The sequence below is a fragment of the Vanacampus margaritifer genome, chromosome 4 (genome assembly GCF_051991255.1).
Source record: "Vanacampus margaritifer isolate UIUO_Vmar chromosome 4, RoL_Vmar_1.0, whole genome shotgun sequence".
Classification (NCBI taxonomy): domain Eukaryota; kingdom Metazoa; phylum Chordata; class Actinopteri; order Syngnathiformes; family Syngnathidae; genus Vanacampus; species Vanacampus margaritifer.
Window position 1 is genome coordinate 21,503,032 of NC_135435.1, and position 23,928 is coordinate 21,526,959.

The window sequence follows — 23,928 nt, forward strand, 5'->3', positions numbered from 1 at the left end:
AAATCAGTTAAATTACTGCATGCATGGTAGCTACCTGTACTTTCGTTTTGTATTTTCATGTGTTAATCTGTTCATGTGGTCAACGCAATGACTGAGTATTTCATAATCTTTGCATGTTAACGTGATACGTGTGTGACGTTTGATTACATTTGGCGATGTTTGTGAGTAACATAAACGTATAGTTAATAGCGCGACATGCCAGTCGGACATTAGCGATCTTGCTATATCGTAATGGCGTCTTTCTTTTCTTTTGTCAATTTTTCTATAGAGGAAAAACAAGGAAACTGTTATGTTGTGGCCAGATTAGAGAGTAGAAAGAAAAAGTCATAATCAAGTTATTCCAATAAAAGTTGTTTTTTTTGCAGTGTGGCGCCGTTCTTTTGAGTGATAAAAGTGCCGCGAGTAGCGCGCTAATTAGCATTAGCGAGTCAGACTGGAGTAGATCATTACTATTCCTTGCAAATCTATAGATTGAAGCAAAAATCATAGTCAATCAAATCATTTTGAATCAAAAATTGTTCTTAATCGAAAATCGATTCTGAATCGAATCTCACACCCAAAAATCAGAATCAAATCGAATTGTGAGACATTCAAAGATTCCCACTCCTAATATCTATCAATAATATTGAATACTTCCTGGCCAATTTGGTATTTATTTATCTATTAGCTATACACAAGAAATAGAAATGGGCAAAGTGGATCTTCAGGAAGGATGTGGATAAGTGCTAAAAGCCAATAAAAGTCATAAGGCAGATGGTTTCATTGTGCCTCTTTGATACAAATTACAGAGTTGTCTTTGGACTTGCTGTTCTTTCATTAATCCTCATCACAGCCAAAAATGTTGAGCCAAGCTTCCACATAATCATCTGTGGTTGCTAATGACAGTGTAATTTTATAGTGGGGAGTAAAATTTGCAAAAGTTTGTGACGCTCCCGCATGATGTTTGTGCGCCGATCGAGTGCCAGCTGCTCGCGATTTGATGGAGTTGTTCTTTGGCAGCGCGCTCAAAGAGTGGCCTCGCTTTTGTTTCTGGCGTCACTGTTACAAATACATGTTCTGATCTCAGGACAGAGAGCTAACGTGGCACCCTATTTTATTAGCAAAAAAAAGCGAATCTCTTTAAATCTCAGCTTCGCAGTAAAATCTTCAGCCAAATGTCTCTTGTTGTCAGAAACGGAATGAGAGCATTTCCCTCTGTTCTCTCCACAGATGACCACTGCTCGGATCTTAGCGCGGATCACATCCACCGGCAAAAAACAAGCTCACTTTTAATCCAGAAAGGATTCCTCGTCTTTGTGCAAAGAGTCTACTCGCCGTGTGCGAGGACGACCAGCGGGAATACAAGGATCAAGTCGAGGGCACGTTTACTACCTCGCCGCACCCCCCGCCCCTTCCCAAGATGCCGGCGCGGATAGAAAGCTGAGCTCGGGAGTCTGGTGGAGCTTCATGAATTCCAAGGAGAGTTAAAACAAACACCGTTCCTTTGTGTTTGTTGGTGCGAGGGTAGGATAACCATGTGGACATTAGCGGCGTGCACGCGCTGCCTCGCCCTCCTGTTGGCCCTCCGCGTCCAATCAGCAACAACCGTGGATGACGACGTGACGCCGCGAATCACTTTCTCTTACAGTAAGTAAAATAATAATAATAATCACCTGTGGCTGTAACATCCCACGGCTATACACTGTCTCAAAATATTTCAATTTCAATTTTGATGATATGATGGCTTTTTTTTCTATCTCATTCCATATAGTGATGTGGTTTTGATAGTATATTATACCATAGTATATAGTAAGAATGAGTCCTCATCAAGGCTCGGCCACCTGCAGTGAATGTGGACTCAAGCCTTCATTTGCATGAGTGAATTGCCGTGATGAGCGTAAGCAAGGAAGCAAGTGCTTGTAGGCCCAGATGCGCACATGCTCAAATAAAATGCATGCAATCATAATTATGACCTCACAAAAAAAAAAGAAAACAGGAACGGATCCACTTGGATCCTCATGGAAACATTTGAGCCTTATAATCTTACTGTATAAAAATATGTGGTTGTGCCAAGTGCAAGGAGACGAGCCATCTTTTCATGAAGAGCATTTGTTCTGTTGGGCAGGTGTTGTTATGGTGCTCATTACTGCCACCTACAGAGCTGGAGTGGAACTTTAATTTGAGCCATGTTTCAAATTGGGAGTGCATTTATTTATTTATTTTAGCTCATTTACTGCCATTGATAGGTTATAAACGTCAAAAAATCATTTAGACTTTTTCTATTAGTAAATTTTTTTTCTACTTTTGTTAACAAGAGTATGAAAACCTAGAATTTTTTTATTGTACATTTAGAACAGATTTATTTATTTTATTTTTATTTATTTTTTTATTTTTATTTTTTTCTTGGAGAGCTCAGTATTGTTCATTCGGTAATTTTACCGATTTGACATGTCATCATCATTGCGCTCCTTTTTTATTTTTATTTTTTTTGGTATTTTTTTTTTTTTGTTTGTGGGTGAATATGTGTATGTGCGTGCGTGCGTGCATTCATTAGTTCACCTAAAACCTATAAAAAATAAAAATAAAAATCCCATACCGTTTCCCTAAACCGAACACTTCCAGCCAGAGTCGTGAGGCCGTCAGGAAACCCGAGAAAGGACCAAAGGAAAGAAACATTTAGAACACATTTAAAAATTTTGATTAATCGCGAGTTAACTCATGAAGTCATGCACTTAATTACAATTTTCTTTGCCAGACGCTCCTAATTTTGAATTGTAATTAATCACATGACTTCAATAATTAACACGATTAATCAGAAATTTTATATCTGTTCTAAATGTAAAATAAAAAATAGTTTTTTAGGTTTTCATACTCCTAACAAAAGTGGAAATAGTTCAAATGAATTTTTGACGTCAGTGGCAGTGAATGAGTTTATATTATTTTAAACAAACCGTAACTTTAGGTGGTGTGTAAAATAATGACATCCAGCGCAATTCTATGTACAAGTTGCATTGCTCATCTGAGGATTGCTTGTGAAATTCTTTTGATTGTGGCCACCTGATTAATTGGTCCGACTACAAATTTGTTTTTACTTTACAAAATCATCTCGCGGGCCAGATTAAACCACTTTGCGGACCAAATCCGGCACCCCTGATCTAAATTCAAAGTCGTTTTTCAAAAACAGTTAGTTTGGCTGGAAGTCACATGTCGGGCTGTTACTAATTCATTCCGAAGCGCATCCTTTCTCTCACTTAAGCCATTTAACTTCTTTGTCAAACACCTAAATGGATTACGCTAAGTCACTTTAGAGAAACAATTAAAAAGCGTGAATAAGTGGCCTGTACCACAGCAGGTAAAACACGTCACCCCCGTAAATCCTTTGCCATGGTCCCAATCGTAGGCATGGAAAATAAGGGAAGAACTTTCCCTCCCTTAAAGGGAACATTTTCCTGGAAAGACGTTTTTTTTTTTTGTCCTTCCTTCATTCGCTGCCATTCTCCATGCCTCTCTCCTAATGAGCAGGCTAATCTCTCATGTGAGCCGAGTGGAGGGTTTTTGTGCGGCGGGAGAGCTCGTCTGTTATTCATTAGGGCCGAACAAAGGATCATGGGAGCAAAGTTGGGCATGCGGCGTGTTTCTCATCATCACAAACGTCTCTCGAGCCACAAGACCTTTATTTATTTATTTATTTGCTTGCATCAACAAAGAGTCGTTCTGAGATGATTTGAGCTGGTTGTTTTTCACCGCTGGGATGTTATATATAATTTTTTTTTAAACTCGCTAATGTTTGCATATTTTAGCGCTGGATACTATTTCATGTGGACTTTGCAGTCTTTTCACATTGTCTGTTCCCTGCTGCTCCACAAACTGGAGCATACCTTGGAAAATTGACTTTTAAACTGCTTATATACTAATAGCTGGGTCTCTGCAGTGCCTGACTAGTTATCAAGTGCATAATTGCCCAACGAAGGGAATAGAGTTTTTTTTTTTTTTTTAACTCATTCACTGCCATTGACGGCTATAAACGTCAAAAAATCATTTGAACTATTTCTATTAGTTTAACATTTTTTTCACACTTTTGTTAACAAGAGTATAAAAACCTATTAAAAAAAAACCTTTTATTGTACATTTAGAACAGATATAAAATTTGTGATTAATCGTGAGTTAACTAACTAGTGAAGTCATGCGATTAATTACGATTTAAAATTTGAACCGCCTGAAGCCCCGAATTAAAAAATAATAATTCTTTTTTTAATTCATTCACTGCCATTGACAGCTATAAAGGTCAAAAATTGATTTTAACTATTTCTTTTAGTTTAAGATGTTTTTCCACTTTTGTTAACAAGAGTATGAAAACCTATAAAAAAAATATATTGTACATTTAGAACAGATCTAAAATTTGTGATATATTCATGTGTTAACTAGTGAAGTCATGCGATTAATTACGATGAAAAAATGTAATCGCTTGATGCCCCGAATTTTTAATAATCTTTTTTTTTTTCATGAATTTATGGACGGCTATAGACGTAAAACATTTATTTATTTAACATTTTAACAAGAGTATGAAAACCTATAATTTTTTTTATTGTGCATTTAGAACAGATATAAAATTTGTAATTAATCATGAGTTAACTAGTGAAGACATGCGATTAATCATGATTAAAAAATGTAATCGCCTGACGCTCCTAATTTTTAAAAATCTTTTCTTTTTTTTAAAAAAAAGAGAAAAGATTATTAAAAATTTGGTAATTTTTTCATTATTAATCGGATGACTTCACTAGTTAACTCATAATTAATCACAAATTTTATATCTGTTCTAAATGTACAATATTTTTTTCTAGGTTTTCATACTCTTGTTAACAAAAGTGGGAAAAAATGCTAAACTAATAGAAATAGTTTAAAAGAATTTTTGACATCTATAGCCGTCAATGGCAGTGAATGAGTTAAATGGCTTCTATTTGTCCAAATGTTAATATTAACAGCATGTGAAGCTGCGTAATCTACTTTGGATGCAGCACATTCAGGGAGAGCTTGTCACTTTTCATTCATGCTAATGTGTAAATTCTATAAAAAAAGTGCATGCTGAATGCTAATTGCACTCCAAGTGCAGCATCACCGTGGAAAAAAAAAAAAAACACTACATCTATCTCGGCGTCGTTGAATCAAATGAATTGTTGCGAGACGTTGCCCAGACTTCATCAATTACAGATTCGCGTCACCCCTGCTACAAAATATCTGCAAATAAATAATCATGAAAAAAAATTGTAATGCAGCGATCCCTAAAAATGAGTTTCATGACCCTCACATTCCACTCTGTCCACCTTAATTAAGAGCTACAAGGTCATTTCTCACCCGCTGCTATTCTGCGCCAATCAAGCTGTTGAATTGTGTCAGGATCGAACTTTTTCTCCACATCCTCTGGAGCGTGTAAAAAGGGGGATGAGGCCATTAAAACCATGCCGCAATTATGTCGCTATTGTCACGAGCGTTGTTGAGTCGGATGCCAGCATTTGTGAGTATCTTTCTTTTGGTATCAGTGGGCGTATCCTCGCTTTTAGGCTGACAAAATCCATTGTTGAAGAAATATATATTTCATTTTCAGGAAATTATTTATAGCGTTCACCCCATGTTTATTCATTCGCAACTCTCAAATAAAACATTTTTTTTTCTGTTTTTGCACCATCTTGGTGCAAAAAAGTGGTGCTTTGCCAACATGGTGTGCAATCCATTTTGCTATTTGCAGCAGAGCTTAGTCCTCATTCACTGCAGAATAATGTTAAATAAAACCTGTAGACTCTAGGATGTATGCCAAGATGTATGCCAATGTGCCAAGAACAAACCTCCTCCTGTGTATTCTTGTTTCCAATCCGCAAACAGTGCAAGCTAATTTTGCTACGCTAGCAACTCAATCCAGTGCAAAGTGAATTAAATTAATTTTAACTATTTCTATTAGTTTAAAAAAAATCCACATTTGCTGACAAGAGTATGAAAACCTAGAATAAAAAAATATTGTAAATTTCAAACAGATATAAAGTTTGTGATTAATCGTTAGTTAACTAGTGAAGTCATGTGATTAATTACAATTTTAAAAATGTAATCCCCTGACAGGCCTAATTTAAAAAATAATAATAAAATAAGGGGCGTTGAATCTTATTTTTTTGCATGATAATTTTATATCTGCTATTAATGTACAATAAAAATATATAGGTTTTCATAAAAAATGAAATGAAAAATTGTTAAACTAATAGAAATAGTTCACATGAATTTTTGACGTCAAAAGTCGTCAATGGCAGTGAATGAGTTAAGGATGGATGGCTCAATGGCTCTCCATACTTACATGACAATTATGCTAAAATAAGACTAAAAAACGTACCTGCACAGTATTTAAACATTTTATAATTCCATTCCAAAGGGTTGGTTGCACAATAAAATGTCTTTTTATGATTTCTCTATATATTTTTTTAATCGTCTGAGCGAAATTTGCGTTCCACGCTCTTAAGAAGAAAGCGCCATGCTGTTCGTTATCAGACCTGAGCCCCCAGCCGGGATAATTGGACCTCTCGGCAAAGCGCCGCGCGCGTGGAGTACGGTGACAGGAAGCAAGCGGTGGCGGCGGTGCGGCCCGGTCGGCGTTAAAAGCTTCCAGCTGTTCGAGCAGCGCGTGCACAAAACCATCAGCGTGCGACGTTCAGTCCTGCCTCGACCGCCCGCTCGCTCGCTCGGCTTACTTTGCGGTGCGTGTGCAACCAGAGCGGCGGACTACTGCACAACTCATCATTACAACACACACACACACACACACGATAGTGGGTCTGTATGCTGCGTTAGCACTTAGGCCTTAATCACATGGCTGCTTCCAGGGAGTGCACTTAGCAAGCGGCGCAAACCATCTGCAGGAATGTGCAACTCACTTAGATTGTGAATGTTAAAATATGTACACGGCCGCAGATGTATGGTCAAAAGTATTGGGACTGTTGGCAAGTATATTTACAGCAAGGGAAGCGACTACGGAAGATCTGTTCCAGTTTGTCCCAGAGATTTTTCAATGGGGTTCTTACGGAATTTTCCAACTGTCCCAATATTTTTGTCCATATAGTGGCGTGTGTGAAACGGCTTTTTTAACCTACATATAAGGGCCAATTGTCATCTACAGTAATTTCCGGACTGTAAGCCGCTACTTTTTTCATTTGCATTCGACCCTGCGGCTAATGCAAAAGTGCGTCTTATCCAGCAGATCACAAGGGGGGCGCACTATAAAGGAAGTGCAAGAGAGTCACGCAGAGCAAAACAAACCAAGTGAGCCCAAATACAGTAGGAGAGACAGAACGTGAGTGAGACAATTTGCTCCCTCATTATGGAAAAGAAAGTAGCGGGAACATTAAAACACCTGCGGCTTACAGTCGGGTGCGGCTTATGTGTGTAACAAACTCAAGTATTCCCCAAATTTGGCTAGCGCGTCTTATAGTCAGGTGCGCCTTATAGTCCAGACATTACTTTAGTTTAGGCAAACTTTTCCTGTGAAAAGTGGCTGTAAAATGGAATTCTTCCATGTGTCTTAAAGCATCAATATGTAATTTGCTTCCTTTTCTCCTTAACGCATTTACTGCCATAAAAAATTTTTTTTTTTTTAAAGATTACTAAAAATTAAAGGCAAGAGGCGATACTTTTTTTTTTTTTAATTTGTAATCGTAATTAATCGCATGACTTCACTAGTTAACTCACGATTAATCACAAATTTTACATCTATTCTAAATGTACCAAAAAAATTCTAGGTTTTCGTACTATTGTTAACAAAAGTGGGAAAAAAAAATATGAATAGTTAAAATTATTATTTTTTACGTTTATAGCTGTCAATGACAATGAATGGATAAAAAAAAAGAAAAGGTAAAAAATTCGGTGCGTCAGGCCATGAAAGTTTTTAATCATAATTAATCGCATGACTTCACTAGTTAACTCGCGATTAATCACAAATTTCATATCTGTTCTAAATGTACAATAAGAAAAAATCTAGGTTTCATACTATTGTTAACAAAAGTGACGTAAATAGTGACGTTTATAGCCGTCAATGGCAGTGAATGAGTTAAATACACCTTCAAACAAATTGGCGCACTTGCAATCAGGAGACTAGCATCACGTTGCCACGGTGAGTCTGCATCACCAGCCAGGACACTTCTCATGTTGTGCTATCAGCACCATCAGTGCTGAGTTTATTATTCAGAGTTGAGTTCCACTAAATGATGAGACAAAGCTCTTTTGAGACATTAGTCAGGTTTCCATCCAATTGTTTCCAATCTTTTTAAGCAAATTTACTGAAAATGCGCAAAACGTTTCTATCTGTTCTCCTTTTGCGACTATTTAGAGGGGACTCCGCCGCTGTAGGTGGCGGTATACACCATAGCGATGTGATCCACCAGTAGTTTAAAAAAAAAGAAGAAGAAGACCAGGAAGCGACATCGTATGAGTTTCCTTTTGTAATTCTTGATAAATAGTAGCGTATCTTTGCTGTTTTCCATCTAAAATAGCATTAATATTCGCTTTTTGGATTAATCCCAAAAAGATTTCTGTTTCGTCGTCCCCCCAACAAACGTACCTTTGTTTTAGGACTACAAACAGGCATGTGACGTAATATCCGGTCAAAACGTGCCAGCACTTATTCGCAAAAGCTGTTTCCATCGCCCATTTGACCTTTTTTTCGATTTTTCCATTCAGTTTTATTTTTGCACATCTTGAAAATTCAAATTCAAATGGATGGATAAAAAGAAACCCAACTATTGTGTTATGCCACAAACTGATTTGTTATTAGCTTCTTTAGCTTTTGTTTTCCTCCCGTAGCTTTAAAAGTCCACCGCATACTTTGCTGCCAGTTTAAGTAATTCAATCATCACCTCATTGAGTTGCTGGGCTCTGGTTGTCATGACAACCCCCTTGTATATCCTTCATATTTCTCATCTGTCCGTCAACAGCGTTCTTAGCGCCAATCAGCACCTCATTTTGTTCTGACATTCTTTCACGCAACATGGCATCCGGTGACTTTCCGTGCGTATACACGAGTTTTCGGGCTTCACCTCCGACGAGACGAGCGCGAACACGTCTCGGGGTTTTTTTCTGTTGCCACTGAGGGAATGTCATGCTACATGTCGGAATCAGTCGCTTGCATACCAAGGTTAGACCACCAGCAGCATGGCAGCGGATTGGCACACGAGAGACGCTCACGACAGAGCTGAGCATCACACGAGTCTTGCTATGCAGTCATCCTTGTGTTGTTGATTCTGTTAAGTTGCTCCGTTTAAGCCTCATCAAGTATTTACTTGTCACGATGCGACACCTTCTATGTTGCTTCATCAACATGCAGCGAGCGTTAGACACTGGCGGGCTGCGCTTGTTATCTGTGAGGTGCAGCTGTCTCTCACTGTGATGTACGCACACAAACTCGATATGAGGAACATAATTCTGCAAAAGTCACATTAAACGACACATTTGGACTGTGCATGAATCTCAGGTAGAGATGAGGCTTTGTTGATATACTGGGGATGTACATTGTGGATGCTTGGATTAGAATTGTATTATATTATTGCAGAGTGCATTTTTTAACCGTGCTCAGGGGTAACTTTGGGAACTTGTTATGGTTTGTTGACAATATAATGACAGATCTGAAAAGCATTCGTCAGGGTCTTTAACTCATTCACTGCCATTGACGGCTATAGACGTCAAAAATTCATTTGAACTATTTCTATTTAACATTTTTTTTCCATTTTTGTAAACAGGAGTATGAAAACCTAGATTTTTTTTATTGTACATTTAGAAAAGATGTAAAATTTGGGATTAATCGTGAGTGAACTAGTGAAGTCATGCAATTAATTACAAATTTTAATCGCCTGATGCCTCTAATAAAAAATAATAATAATAATAAAAAAACTTTTTTTGTTTTTGAAAAGATTCTTAAAAATTAGGGGCGTCAGGCGATTACAATTTTTTATCAGAATTAATCGCGTGACTTCACTAGTTAACTCACAATTAATCCCAATTTTTATATCTGTTTTAATACAATTTAAAAAAAAAATTCTAGGTTTTCAAACTCTTAACAATTAATCAATCAATTAATCAAGAACTTGATTCTTGACTTCAGTAGTGACTTTATCACGTAATTAAAAAACATTTTTTTTGATAGTTTTGTCATCATAATAGGGTTTAGCGAAAATATTGCCATGGTCCCAAAAACGTATTTATACGTTTTATATATATTTATATATATATATATATATATATATATATATATATATATATATATTTATACTAGAGCATACAGAAGGCTTTGATGGAGCATCTGACCTGAAAAGGTCGCTTATTAAAAAAAAAAAAACAGCCAGCAGGTGGCAGCAGAGTATAAGAGATCAACCAGGGCCATGTTGCAAAAAGCTCTTTCCCCTTCTGGATATTCACAGATTTGTGAATAATGATGAAACTTAGCTATATTCTAATGCTAATTCCTAAAGAGCCGGGAGCGAAGGGGGTTGCTTCAGTGAAAATGGCTGGTAGTGAATGAGTTAATATGATGTACGACTTGATGTGGTTTGTTACAAATTAATTTTGACGTGCGGCGCTCTTCCCGAAGCTCAGAAGCAATCTTCTATTGGTTAAATGACCAACTGTTATGCAACCTGATCTGATCTGAGCCCAATAATTAATTTGGGGAATATCAGGTTAACCTGTGCTCTTTCGTCAGTCAATCAAGTAAGCGTTATTATATTTGAAAAGGCAAAAATGTGAATTCCTAGGATGTTATTAGATTGTGACATAAAGTGTCGAAAGGTGCACATCGCTGCCTCTTGCTGCTTTCGTCGATGCGAGCCATGTTTACAATCAGGCCTCATAGGAGCAATTAGCGGCCCCGCCCTACAAAACATCTGGAATGTGATATGCAGCTGCGTGTGCGTGCATGCGCGCCTCTCTTTTGTGTGCAAACTGGCGCCGGCGGATGATTTCTGTTAGCTGGAGCTTAGCTGCGATGCGTAGCAAGAGGCCCGGGCCGATCCAAAAGCGTATTTAATTGCACAAAAATGTGCTTTTCGTACAGATGTTGTTTTCTGCTTTACGAACATGTCAACATCTGCTTCACTTTATGGCTTGGCGTGTTTTTTTTTTTGTTTTGCGGATGACATCATCGGTGATGCTTGCATTAAAATGCATTGTCTTGCGTGCAAAGTTGATGAGCTGTGGAGGCTTTATCCTGGGGAGATCCAGGTCAGAATTGAACGCTATCAGATGCGAGATGATGTATGTGTGTGTATGAAGATGTATGCATATAGATATATTTTACATATTTACTACAGCCACGTTTGGAGGGACGCTATTCCATTACAGGAGTCTCATTGTCTTGCGTATGGTTTGCACATGCTCACTGCGGAGCAGCTGCGCTTTCGCATGCTGAGATATATGACTTGGTTTTTGCTTCTTGCATCTTTTATTTATTCATGGGCGGCTTTTCTGAGCGAATATGCTGCCCGAATTGAATTTCACCTGATTGACTGCGAACGTCCACCATCTGGACAAAAGTCTTGGGACAGTGCACAAAGCAAGTCCATAAAAGCAGCTTGGATGAGCATCTAAACTGATATTCAAGGTCTTAAGTAATACTTTATTTAAATTATTATTTTGGCATAAATCTCATTTGAGAAGGTTATATTCAAATTTTTTTTTTAAATAGCTTAACGTATTGCTTATTTTATTTTTTTGTATTTTATGTATGTTTGTATACAGTCTTAAAAAAAAAGTTATAATTTAATTTTTAAACGCTTAAAATAAAGCTAATCTTATATTATTTTATTTATTTGATTGTATTTTATATATTTTTTTGCATTGATGTTATTTGATACGCTTAATTGAAGCTCACCCCTCCCCCCTCTAATTTTTTTCCTTTTCTTTTAAATGTATTTTATTGAATTTTAGGTTGCTATTTATTAGCGTCAAAGTAATTTAAGAATTTAAAATGCTTTTTATTTTTTATGTTATTTATGTAGTAGGGCTGTGCAATTAATTGAAATTCAATTACAATTTCAATTATTACACTCCACAATTACAAAATCTGCATAATTGTAAATAAAAATAAAAGATTATCAATACTCATTTTGAGTTGTTTAAATTTATATATTTACTTTATTTTAAAAAATAATTAATCAATCTTGTTTGGACCAAAAATAACTTATAGTGTTTCAATTTTCAACTAAATGTATTTGTCTTAATATATTTTGCGTGTTTAAAACAACAAATGATTGTCCTAATCGTGATTTCAATTATTCCCAAATGAATCATGATTAATATGTTCTTCATAATTAAGCAGCCCTACTTTGTAGAATCTTCTATTTTTGTTTTTGAAATATTTATTTAACTGTAAAATTATTTATTGATATATTACAAATGATGATCTGGCTGAATGGACGCAAGCTCCCAGAAAAAGAAAGGACCGGTCAATGTCTTTTATCAGTCTTTGTGTGAGTGTGATGGCCAAGACCGCGGGTCCATGTATGCGGTGGCGTCCCTTGGCAACCCGTGGCGTCCCTTGGCAACCCGTGGCGTCCCTTGGCAACCCGTGGCGTCCCTTGGCAACCCGTGGCTAATTGCGCACATTAGAGGCGGCAGTATTGATGATAAGTGCAGCAATGAGCAGAGGTGAAGAGCTGAGCTTGGCAGGCAGCTGATGAAACAAGAGGCTGATTGATGGATCGTGGAGGTGCGGTCTGGTTGCGAAGCTGGCCCTGCTCGCGCTCTCTCTCTCTCTCTCGCTCTCGCTCAACCACATATGACCTCTTCAAGACACACTTCAGGATTGCAACGGTCGGCCACAAGACGGCAGACGCCAATGTTATTTTTCTAGGATGACCTCTACATGTTACCACGACTACCGTCTTTAACGATGTCCATTCCTCAATGCTGCTACTTTCATGGGTTTGCCCTCTGTTTGCATTTTTAGTTTTTTTTTTTCTTCCTCAGTGATGTATGTCAGGGTGTCAATGTGCCACAGGGAAACTTTTTTTTTTTTTTTTTTTTTTTTATTTTAAAAAGTGAATGACCAGCACAGCCCAGGGCTTACAATGAGGAGAGATAGGGTTTTAAGTGATTTCATATTCTTAAGTGCTTTTATTTTAGAACAGACTACTTTTAGGTTATTTAAAAAACTATTTTTTTTAAGGTGCTTTTACTTTCATTGTATCATTGTCTCTTTGCTGTTATCTCATTTGCTTAGTATTCTACAGTATATATTATTTTTTGCAGTTTTATTTATTTAACTATTTTTAGTATTTTTTTTGTATCAATTACTGTATTTTGGTAACTGTATTTTTGTATCTTTGTTAAATGTCTTTATAGGTGCTGTATTTTATTTTGTTGTGTTCTATTTTACCAGCATAAAATTCATTGCAAATATCGAAAACTGAATTATTTATTTCATTCACTGCTATTGACGGCTATAGACGTCAAAAATTCATTTGAACTATTTCTATTAGTTTCACTTTTTTCCCCACTTTTGTTAACAAGAGTATGAAAACCTAGACTTTTTTTTATTGTACATTTAGAACAGATATAAAATTTGGGATTAATCGTGAGTTAACTATTGAAGTCATGCGATTAATTACAATTAAAAAATGTAATCGTCTGACACCCCTAATTTTTTATCTTTTCTTCTTTTTTAATTTATTATTATTTTATTGTAATTAATCACATGACTTCACTAGTTAACTCACGATTAATCCCAAATTTTATATATGTTCTAAATGTACAGTAAAAAAATGTTCTAGGTTTTCATACCCATAAAGTTAACAAAAGTGGAAAAAATGTGAAACTAATAAATAGTTCAAATGAAATTTTGACGTCTAAAGCAGTCAATGGCAGTGAATGAGTTATTGTACTTTATTTAATTTGGCATCATTCTCGTATTTTATTCTACATAGTTCATTTAATGTATTTTTCTCATCCTCAGTCTCTTATTCGACAAATTCCAAAGAGATTTAATACTTGTTCAAAGGCTTATAGCTTCTATTATTGTATTTAATTTTTTATGTCTTTGTCTTCATTGATCTCTGAGAAGTTCTAAACAATATTTACTTTATGTGAAAATTTGTGGAAGCTTTTTCCATTCAATTGTACTTTTTTGCGATTCCCCTGCTCTCAATGAGCCGATATAGACAACAGGAAATTTGGATTTTTTTTATTTTATTTAAATAATATGCATTGCGACTGACTTTAACGAGAGGCTTTGTCTACATTGACTCCAGATGTTGCAGGATATTCAGCAAAGTGAGATCTTTTGGTTTGGAAAAAAAGTCCTTGAAATGTGACGTTTTGGACAAGATGAGTCTTGTGCAGCTTGCTTGCTCTCCTCGACTCGATTTTCTTGCCAAAAGTTGTTTGAGTGTCAGTTGAAGTGCAGCAAATGGTCGTGTTTACGAGCTGTTCATCTTATTTGGACAAGCAGCATTTTGGCTTTGGCCTCACGTTCAGTTGTTACTATGTTTACAATGAGATGCAATACGTAAACATGTACCAAAAGGAGTGGAGGAAAAAGCTCTACCAATTATATAAACGATCAAGTAATGTTGGTACTTTGTATTGACAAATATTCAAAATTATGTGTTTTGAAAAAATAGTTTGTTCTTAAACCAATTTTTAACATTCCTAGACTTGTTTCTCTTTGCCAAAGCAAGAAACCCAATGATTCTACATGATATCGCATCCAAAGCGATGAAGTTGCTGGCATCAAAAGTCATATTAGTGCATATTTTTTCTTTTCTGCCTGCCAAGTATGCGGCGGAGTGTATCAGCACGCTTATCACGTAGGAAGACGTGAACAAACTGCATGTTAATGCCACAAATCCAAGCCTGAATTCCACATTGCTGGCTGATAAAGTCTGCATTAGCTGCCATTAGTTGGCTTCAAGTGGTTAGAAACAAATCTTGGAAAACATTTTTCCGCCGGGGGAGTTTTTGAGTGTTAGCCAGCCACGTTGGGCTGTCTGACTGGAGCAACAACATGAAGTACAACAAGAATGTTTTGTTTTTTTTGCAAGGCAGCGCAAACCGCCACAGGCTTCCAAAAATGAAGATTTTCATGGTAGTTTCTTTTCAGAGTTACTATAAAAGTTGGCCAGGCACTCTAGCTCATTCACTGCCATTGACGGCTATAAACGTCAAAAATTCATTTGAACTATTTCTATTAGTTTAACTTTTTTAACAAGAGTTTGAAAACCTAGAATGTTTTTATTGTACATTTAGAACAGATATAAAATTTGTGATTAATCGTGAGTTAACTAGTGAAGTCATGTGATTAACTCATTCACTGCCATTGGCGGCTAAAAACGTCAAAAATACATTTGAACTATTTCTATTAGTTTAGCATTTTTTTCCCTACTTTTTTAACAAGAGTTTGAAAACCTAGAATGTTTTTATTGTACATTTAGAACAGATATAAAATTTGTGATTAATCGTGAGTGAACTAGTGAAGTCATGTGATTAACTCATTCACTGCCATTGACGGCTATAAACGTCAAAAATTCATTTCAACTATTTCTATTAGTTTAACTTTTTTAACAAGAGTTTGAAAACCTAGAATGTTTTTATTGTACATTTAGAACAGATATAAAATTAGTGATTAATCATGAGTGAACTAGTGAAGTCATGTGATTAACTCATTCACTGCCATTGGCGGCTAAAAACGTCAAAAATACATTTGAACTATTTCTATTAGTTTAGCATTTTTTTCCCCACTTTTTTTAACAAGAGTTTGAAAACCTAGAATGTTTTTATTGTACATTTAGAACAGATATAAAATTAGTGATTAATCGTGAGTGAACTAGTGAAGTCATGTGATTAACTCATTCACTGCCATTGGCGGCTAGAAACGACAAAAATACATTTAAACTATTTCTATTAGTTTAACTTTTTTTCCGCTTTTGTTAACAAGAGTATGAAAAGCTAGAATTGTTTTATTGTACATTTAGAACAGATAGAAAATGTGTGATTAATCGTGAGTTAACTAGTGAAGTCATATGATTAACTCATTCACTGCCATTGGCGGCTTAAAAACGTCAAAAATACATTTGAACTATTTCTATTCGTTTAACTTTTTTTCCCTCTTTTGTTAACAAGAGTATGAAAAGCTAGAATTGTTTTTATTGTGCATTTAGAACAGATAGAAAATGTGCGATTAATCGTGAGTTAACCAGTGAAGTCATAAGATTAATTACAATTAAAAAATTTAATTGCCTGTCGCCCCAAATTTTTAATAATCTTTTCTTCTTCTTTTTTTTTATTCATTGACGGCTATAAAGGTCGAAAATTAATTTTTACTAATTTCTTTTAGTTTAACATTTTTTCCACTTTTGTTAACAAGAGTATGAAAACCTATAAATTTATTTCATTGTACATTTAGAACAGATATAAAATTTGCGATTAATTCTGAGTTAACTAGGGAAGTCATCCGATTAATTACAATAAATAAAAAAAAATTGCCTGTCGCCCCAAATTTTTAATAATATTTTCTTCTTCTTTTTTTTAATAACTGATCTGGCTGTGCATCGCCTTCTTCGTAATATCTGTCGTAACAACGGCGTGCGCGTGTGCGTCCTGCAGATGCCAAGGAGCGATCGGCCAAGAGGTTCTCTGCCGAGGGCGTCTTCAATTACACATCGCTGCTGCTCAGCCAGGAGGACGACATGCTGTACGTGGGGGCCCGCGAGGCGCTCTTTGCCCTCAGCCTCTCCGACATCAGCAGGACTAAGCTGCAGAAGAATGTGAGTGTGTCAGACGTGTGCGCACATGCGAAGTGTTGCTGTGGAAGTCAAATAGTTCTACATCTACATTTTGTATATAATATTACAAGTAGATATATATTTTTTGGTCATTCTTAATTTTTGGGGCATTTTATACTGATATATTTATGCCTGTTTTTATTATACGCTAATTGTAGCTGATTTCTGAGCATCAATCGGGTGTAGCGTTTTTGACTGAGATGTTATTCTGTTGGACGGCAACATATAAAAATTCACTGTATGAATTTTTCAAAGCAACGTGTTCTTGTATTTTTAATGATTTATTCTGACTGTTTTTGTCCTTCAGCTGACTTGGGCTACTCCGCTTGGAAAGAGAGAAGAGTGCAGCTTCAAAGGGAAGAACCTCGAGGTGAGACGAGCCATAGAGAAAGTTGAAAGAGATCAACAGCCAAAATATTTTCAGAGCATTATTTTTCAGGAATTAAATTAATAGGAATAGGATCCCAGGTTATAGTGTAGTGGTTTACATAGCTAACTAGAGTAGCCTAGACTACCTTTCGCCGTAAGTCACTAGATGTAGCTTTAACCAGGATAAGCTAAGCAGTATTCAAAATGGATTGTTGGGAATTAGATCTCAGGTAGTCACTACCTGTGTTTCCCCACTGACTGGTGGTTGATTGGCAAGCAGTCCACAAAGTGTAAAAAAAACAAAAAACTTCACCATAAGCAATCTGGGATATCCTTGGGCTGCCTCTCAAGGCGTTACTATAATTGTAGAAGTGGGCTGCCGCAGGCTTACTCAGTATTCACTCTTAATCCATCTTTTTTGGTTTTTCCCCTTCAACTGTTATGTTTTACCACTCTTCCACATTCATCAAGTGTTCATGGGGAAATTCGACTTTTTTTTTTGCCGTGTGTGTGTTTCCTTGTTGTCATACCAGCTGTTGTACCCTCAGGCGACAAGGCCCGCTTAATCTACGTGGCGCACTGCACTCGTTCGTCTGCTCAGCAGGCAACATCTTTTCTCCCCATCCAACACTTGAGTTTTTATTTAAGCTTTTATTTGAGCTTTATTTAATCGTTTCAGGTATTTTTATTTGTGTGTGCTGAACCAGAGTGACTTTTTTTGGGGATGAGAGTAATAACACCTTTTATGTCGTTGTTTTTTCACACCCTCTCAACCAGACCGATTGCTTCAATTACATCAAGATTCTGCTGCGTCTCAACAGCACGCACCTGTACGTGTGCGGCACCTACGCATTCAGCCCCATCTGTAGCTACATCGTAAGTCTTTTTGTTTTGTTGCACGCTGTTGGCATGGCGATGCGCCGATGCACAGATAATTTACGTTGTTTTTGTGGATCTAAACATGGGTGAAATCTCATATACATTTTGTAACAAAGCATTCCCAATTGTATGTTTACATATAGATTTGTGGAAAAACGGGAGGCATACCAACTCAGTGGTAGAGTGTTCTGAGACTGAGAGGTCGTGGGTTCAATCCCCTGGCCGTGTCATACCAAACACTATAAAAATGGGACCCATTTGCTTTCCTGCTTGACACTCAGCATTACTGGTTGGAATTGGGGGGGTTAGAGCACCAAATGATCCCCGAGCGCAAGCGGACTGCTGCTGCTCACCGCTCCCTCAGTGGATGGGTTAAATGCCAAGAACAAATTTCACCCCACTTTAGATGGGCGTGACAATCAGTCGTACTTTAACCTTTAACTTTATATCGATCAGCCTAAGACATACAAAAACGTTTTTGTAGCCATATGCTACACTTAACAGGAAGTCCACCATTTTGAATTTATTTTGAGAATTGCACACCATTTTTGGCCTTTTACGGAGGTCTTACTGCAATGAATGCTCGTGAAACTTTGCCCACGCATAAGACCTGGCAAAAACATTTATACAGTGTTCCCTTGCTATAACGCGGTTCACTTTAGGCTGTTTTTGGTGCAATTTTTTTTACACTAATGTACCCTATTTTATAAAATTTGAACATTAAGAATGTTTAAAACCCTGGAGAACCCACGGGGTCAAATTTGGCCCCTATAAATTCTGCTACTCAAATAACAAAGACCTTTTTTTTTTCTTTTTTTTTTTTTACAAATTTAACTTCAAAAGTCCAGAGTGCCACTTCTGACCCCTGCATGGGGCCATCTAGTGGATGAATATTGCACTTACATGAGCCAGAGTGGTGGTGACAAGATGGCTGGCAACATGCTGTTTTGTTAAGCTGGAAATTAATCCAAACAAAACCATCAGATGGTAAAATTGTGTTTTTTTTGTTAATCTATTTCATATCATGTTGCAGAATGCCTAGGAGTATGTTTTATATATATATTTTGATAAATTAGCAACTCTGAGCTAGTTCAAAAAACAAGGGTTAAAATTGAAAAAACATATACAGTATTTTGGTGTTCAGTGAATTTATAGCAGTCATTTAATGTATAATTCATAATTTTCCAAAGAAGAAAAGGGTTCTTGGGTTCTCCAGGGTTAAACAGAGAAATGTGAGAAAATGTAAATGCCTCGGTGAGAAAAACTGTGTGGGAAGGCGTTTTAGAGCCTTAAAACATAATAAATGTAAAACATAAAGCTAACTACATTTTTTGGAACCTAACCCCAGCGGAAAATGAGGGAAGACTGTATTTTCGAGGGTTCTTGTCCTATGTCAGTACCTCAACATGCAAGTACCCCAACGTGGCCAGGGTTGTGTGGGGCCCTTTATAACTGCTCGCAGCTCTAGTTATTACTGAAGTCACACTTTTTCCCCCCATCATGGCTACTCTACTGCGGTGACATCTCGCCAACGAAAAAGCTAAACGCACTCAGAAAGCATCTCAAAGAACAAATCCACAGACATGAAGTCTGAGGAGATTTTGCGTGACAACGTTTTGTTAGCCGCATATTTTCCAGAAAATCTGAGAAGTTCCGCAGTACAGTATTATCTATTTTGGCTTTTGAAGCTTGTTTTTTTCCCCCTCTCCGCTCCGTTGCCATCTGAGCGTGACAGGACCCTGCTGAGGCAATTTATCCAGACAAGTCAACAGGGGTGTACTTGATGTGTGTGTGTGGTTTCCAGCGGCAGACGTGTTTATCTAGCAGAGGAGCACGTCGGGAGTGGATGGTAGACTAACAGCGGGGTGACACTAACGTCAGCTCTGTAAACTTTACCCGCTTTTGACGTCAAAAATTGAAACCATAACACAGGACGTCTGAGACCGAGGAGGACATTTTATGTTGACACAGCGCAGGACAGTCTGTCACATGCATAACATTGCATGTTTATTTTTGTAGCTCTTCTTTAAACTTTGGACAGACAGTCAGGACGTTGAACTCGTGAGATGGATTTATGTTGCATGGTTCAAGGGACACGCTTCAGTTTTCTTTTCTTTTTTCTTTTTTGCTCACAAACGCCACAATTGGGATTTGTGTCATAGCAGCTTGAAGAGACTTAGCTGCGTATAAGACACTACAAAATGGCAGCAAGGCACTTAAAATGGGTAATGATCATAAAAACACCAACAAAGTGCTTCTGGCATGTACACATGTTACATAATTGTAATCAGTAGTTAAGTTATTTAACACAAACCACCTTCACGATCAATAGTGTTAGCTAGCATAATAGCCTAAATAGCATGCTAGCACAAACTGACGTGACATCACCGATGAGCAAACAAATATTTACACTAGCACTTTATGTAAACAGTATTAAGTAATTACTAAACTAACTAAACATTTGACATTTACACAGGCAGAACAATTAAGTCATCAACATTTAAACACCATTAAGGATTAGCATTTATTTTCTTAATTGCAAATGGAGAAAGGCAACAATTCAAGCTAAAGTCGTTATTTGTACTTTTTTTTTTTTTCAAACAACACTAAACAACTTTTAAAGTGATATAAAATATGTAAAATGGAAATTAAAAGGAAAAATAAATGGATATTATGGTAAAAGGTCATCAAGAGTTTTCATTCATTCTCATCAATTGAATTACAAAGGCCTTTGCGTTTTGGGGAAATTTTAATAATGAAAAAAAAAGCTGAATGAAAACAGATGTTTGATCACCGCTTGCTTATTAAAGCAGAGTATTAAGGCTCATGCGCCAGATCGAAGACCACTTTGCTCACAATTCAAACCATATGTGTGGTAAATGACAACCTGTTTACTCACTGGCCTCACTGCCAGTAAGTCAGCGCTCTCTTGTGTATTTTAGCACTCGAGGCTGCTGAGGTCATTGTTATTCGGATGACATCATCACACCTTGCCTGTCTGTCTGCAGAACACATCCACGTTCACGCTGGCGAAGGACGACGCCGGCGAGGTGGCAATGGAGGACGGACGCAGCCGCTGCCCTTTTAATCCCGAGTACAAATCCACCGCCATCATTGTTGGTACGCAGACTATGCACTAAAAAAATTACAAAAGTATTAAAAACATAACTATACTTAACAGGACATCCTCTGGACAGCTCAATATTATTTTTGACCATCCAATCATGAAATACACATCAAAGAGTTAATTATGAAATGTGTTATATATTGCAGACCACTATAGATGTGTTTTGCTAGTCAAAGTTAGCTGTAGCAAATTTTACCAGAGGACGGAAATATGCTGATCATAAAAGGCCACTCACTGCTTTATATGGACACATTTTAAATTGATTGGTCAAAGCAACAGTCCATTACTATTGTTAAAGTTGCATTGGCAAGCACTACTGATTCTGAAGGAAGATTATTAGATTGACATGGCAACGCGCAGAGAAGCTTAAATCTGATTGGACAAAAGAAAATCGATTAGCATATCCACATAAATGAGAAGAAGAGACTGTTGGGGATACATGAATACAATTTCATGGAATATATGTTAAAAAATGATGTTGGCCCTGCCCTGCCCTCCCACCATTCCTAATGAGTCACCATTTACCATGCGTCTTCTATTTGTGGTTCCGCGATCAGTAAATAATGAGCTGGTTGTTAGTACTTGGCTTAATCAGACTTTCTCTTCACTCTTAACACAAACATAACATTTCTTTCTTATGGATTATGCTGCATTATATAATTATCCATTTTAAACACAGGACGTGTTTTTCTTCACTTTTTAGATGGTGAGTTGTACACTGGCACAGTCAGCAACTTCCAAGGGAACGAGCCTGTCATTTATAAGAGTTTGGGCCAAGGAACGGCACTAAAGACGGAAAACTCCCTAAAATGGCTGCAAGGTAAAAACTCCATTAACCCTCACATTACACCCTACCGTGATTGTACAGTATGTATATTTTTAATAAAATAGAATGAGGTTGTTTGTTTTGGGAAAGCACAGTGAACTAGTGGTTAGCACGTCTGCCTTGTTGTCAAGATGTTCTGGGCTCAAACCTCAGCTCGGGCCCTGCTTTGTGGGTTTTTCATGATCTCCAAGATTTTAACTTGGCCATAAATGTGAGTGGTTGGAAAGTCATGGATGTATAAATGGGGTTGTCTTAGCCCATGGCACAGTTGTTAAGAAACAGTTGCAAGCAGTTGGTAGCTGAATGGTGATAAAAAGTAGTACAGAATTCAAGTACACTCATGCCTTGAGATGTGAGTTGAATTGTTCATAACTCAAGAGTCTTGTATTTCCCAGAAAAAAAAAAATCTTGTATCTCAAATTATCTTTCCCCATTGAAAGGAATGACAGTTCAATTAATCTGTTCTAGCTTCCCACCAAAAACAATTGTGTAATGTTTATATTTAAAAAAAATAATAATAATTGAAGGCACTGTATAGTCATTTAAGAAACTGTAAATAATAAATTAGCCACTTTTTTCTTTAGGAAAGCAAAGTTAGGTGATTTGATTAAATGGATGTTTAATTCTTTGTTTTGTGTTTAGTTAGGCAATAAAACTCAAATCATGTTTGAAATCATCTCTACATCTTGAAGCCTCTTTTTTTCAAGAATTGTTCACGAAGGGACAAAATCCTGAGTTTAGTTAATTGCCACCATGCAGCATCCATATTTAAAAAATAAAATAAAATAAAATGTCCGGCTGAGGGCTCGTATCTTGAAAAACTTGCATGTCCGGTCGCTTGTATCTCAAGGCACCACTGTATTCACCAAATTTGGACTGAATTGCAACTTTTTAAAAAAACAAAAAAAGCATCAAACCCAACTTGGGTGACAGAAAACTCATTATTTGCCATTATGTATCTGTAGTGCTTATTAGCAAGTCACTTAATGCATGCAGCGAGGACTTTAGATGGCCGACTTCAATGGGCACACATGCTCTTTGTAAGCGCTGTGCACAATTAAGGCCTCTTGTCTATTTGGATCTGTAGGTAATTCATGCTGATGACACATCTGAGTGCAATTACAGCCGGGCTTTAAGTTCCATTTACTCTCCCAGGACTGACTTCTTTATACATTTTGCAACAAAAGCAATGTAAAAAAAAAAGCAAAACACAATGATACAGGTTTTGTTTGTTTTGCTCTATTTCTTCCACAGATCCCGTCTTTGTGGGCTCGGCTTACATAGAAGAGAGTCAGCCAATAGGGAACCCCGTGGGCGATGACGACAAGGTTTACTTCTTCTTCAGCGAGGCGGGGAAGGAATTTGACTTCTTCGACAACACCATTGTGTCGAGGATTGCTCGCGTGTGCAAGGTAAGACGACACCCGGTCGGCTGCACAAAAAGCAACAAAAAAAACAGACACGGCGGGCTTCCAGCTGCCTTTGTCTTTAACGTGGATACAATTGCCATGCACAGAGAAAGGCGGGACGCTCCCACGTTGGAACATGCATGAAGCGTGATGGAAAATCGTGCATCACCAGCTTTTTCTGTCTGACTGTACAAACTTGTTTTCAGCACATTTTGTGTTCTTACTTTTTTTTTTATGTGTCATCAACTTCTGCACTGCCTTCCTCACCTGCAAACATAGTATTGCTTTGTGTACATTGGATAATGATGACAACATTTCTGGTCATGCATTCATGTGTTTCAATAGAGGAAGTTAAAGTTGCAATATGGAACTTTTTTCCCCAAAATAACTTTACAATAAGATTTGTATTTGACCATTTATGAGTGAAATGCCTTCTAATTAGTAGATTAACACCTTAGCTGTTCACAATGGGTACTCCTGCAAGCCTCTGTCTGGCCAATAGTTTTCAGACTGGATTGGGGTTAGAATTTTCCGCGCCCT

At 37.1% G+C, this 23,928-nt stretch overlaps 1 protein-coding gene across 1 annotated transcript in view; it reads left to right on the top strand.

Annotated features, from left to right (window-relative positions):
* LOC144050396 (semaphorin-4B-like) overlaps positions 1–23,928 on the top strand; it is a 61,842-nt gene that overhangs the window by 22,188 nt on the left and 15,726 nt on the right. Inside the window, exons 3-9 of the mRNA XM_077563580.1 lie at positions 1,210–1,626; positions 16,600–16,760; positions 17,086–17,148; positions 17,925–18,023; positions 21,035–21,146; positions 21,857–21,973; positions 23,234–23,391. Coding sequence (XP_077419706.1) covers positions 1,515–1,626; positions 16,600–16,760; positions 17,086–17,148; positions 17,925–18,023; positions 21,035–21,146; positions 21,857–21,973; positions 23,234–23,391 — 822 coding nt within the window. The 5' untranslated portion in view covers positions 1,210–1,514. The remainder of the gene's footprint in view (positions 1–1,209; positions 1,627–16,599; positions 16,761–17,085; positions 17,149–17,924; positions 18,024–21,034; positions 21,147–21,856; positions 21,974–23,233; positions 23,392–23,928) is intronic.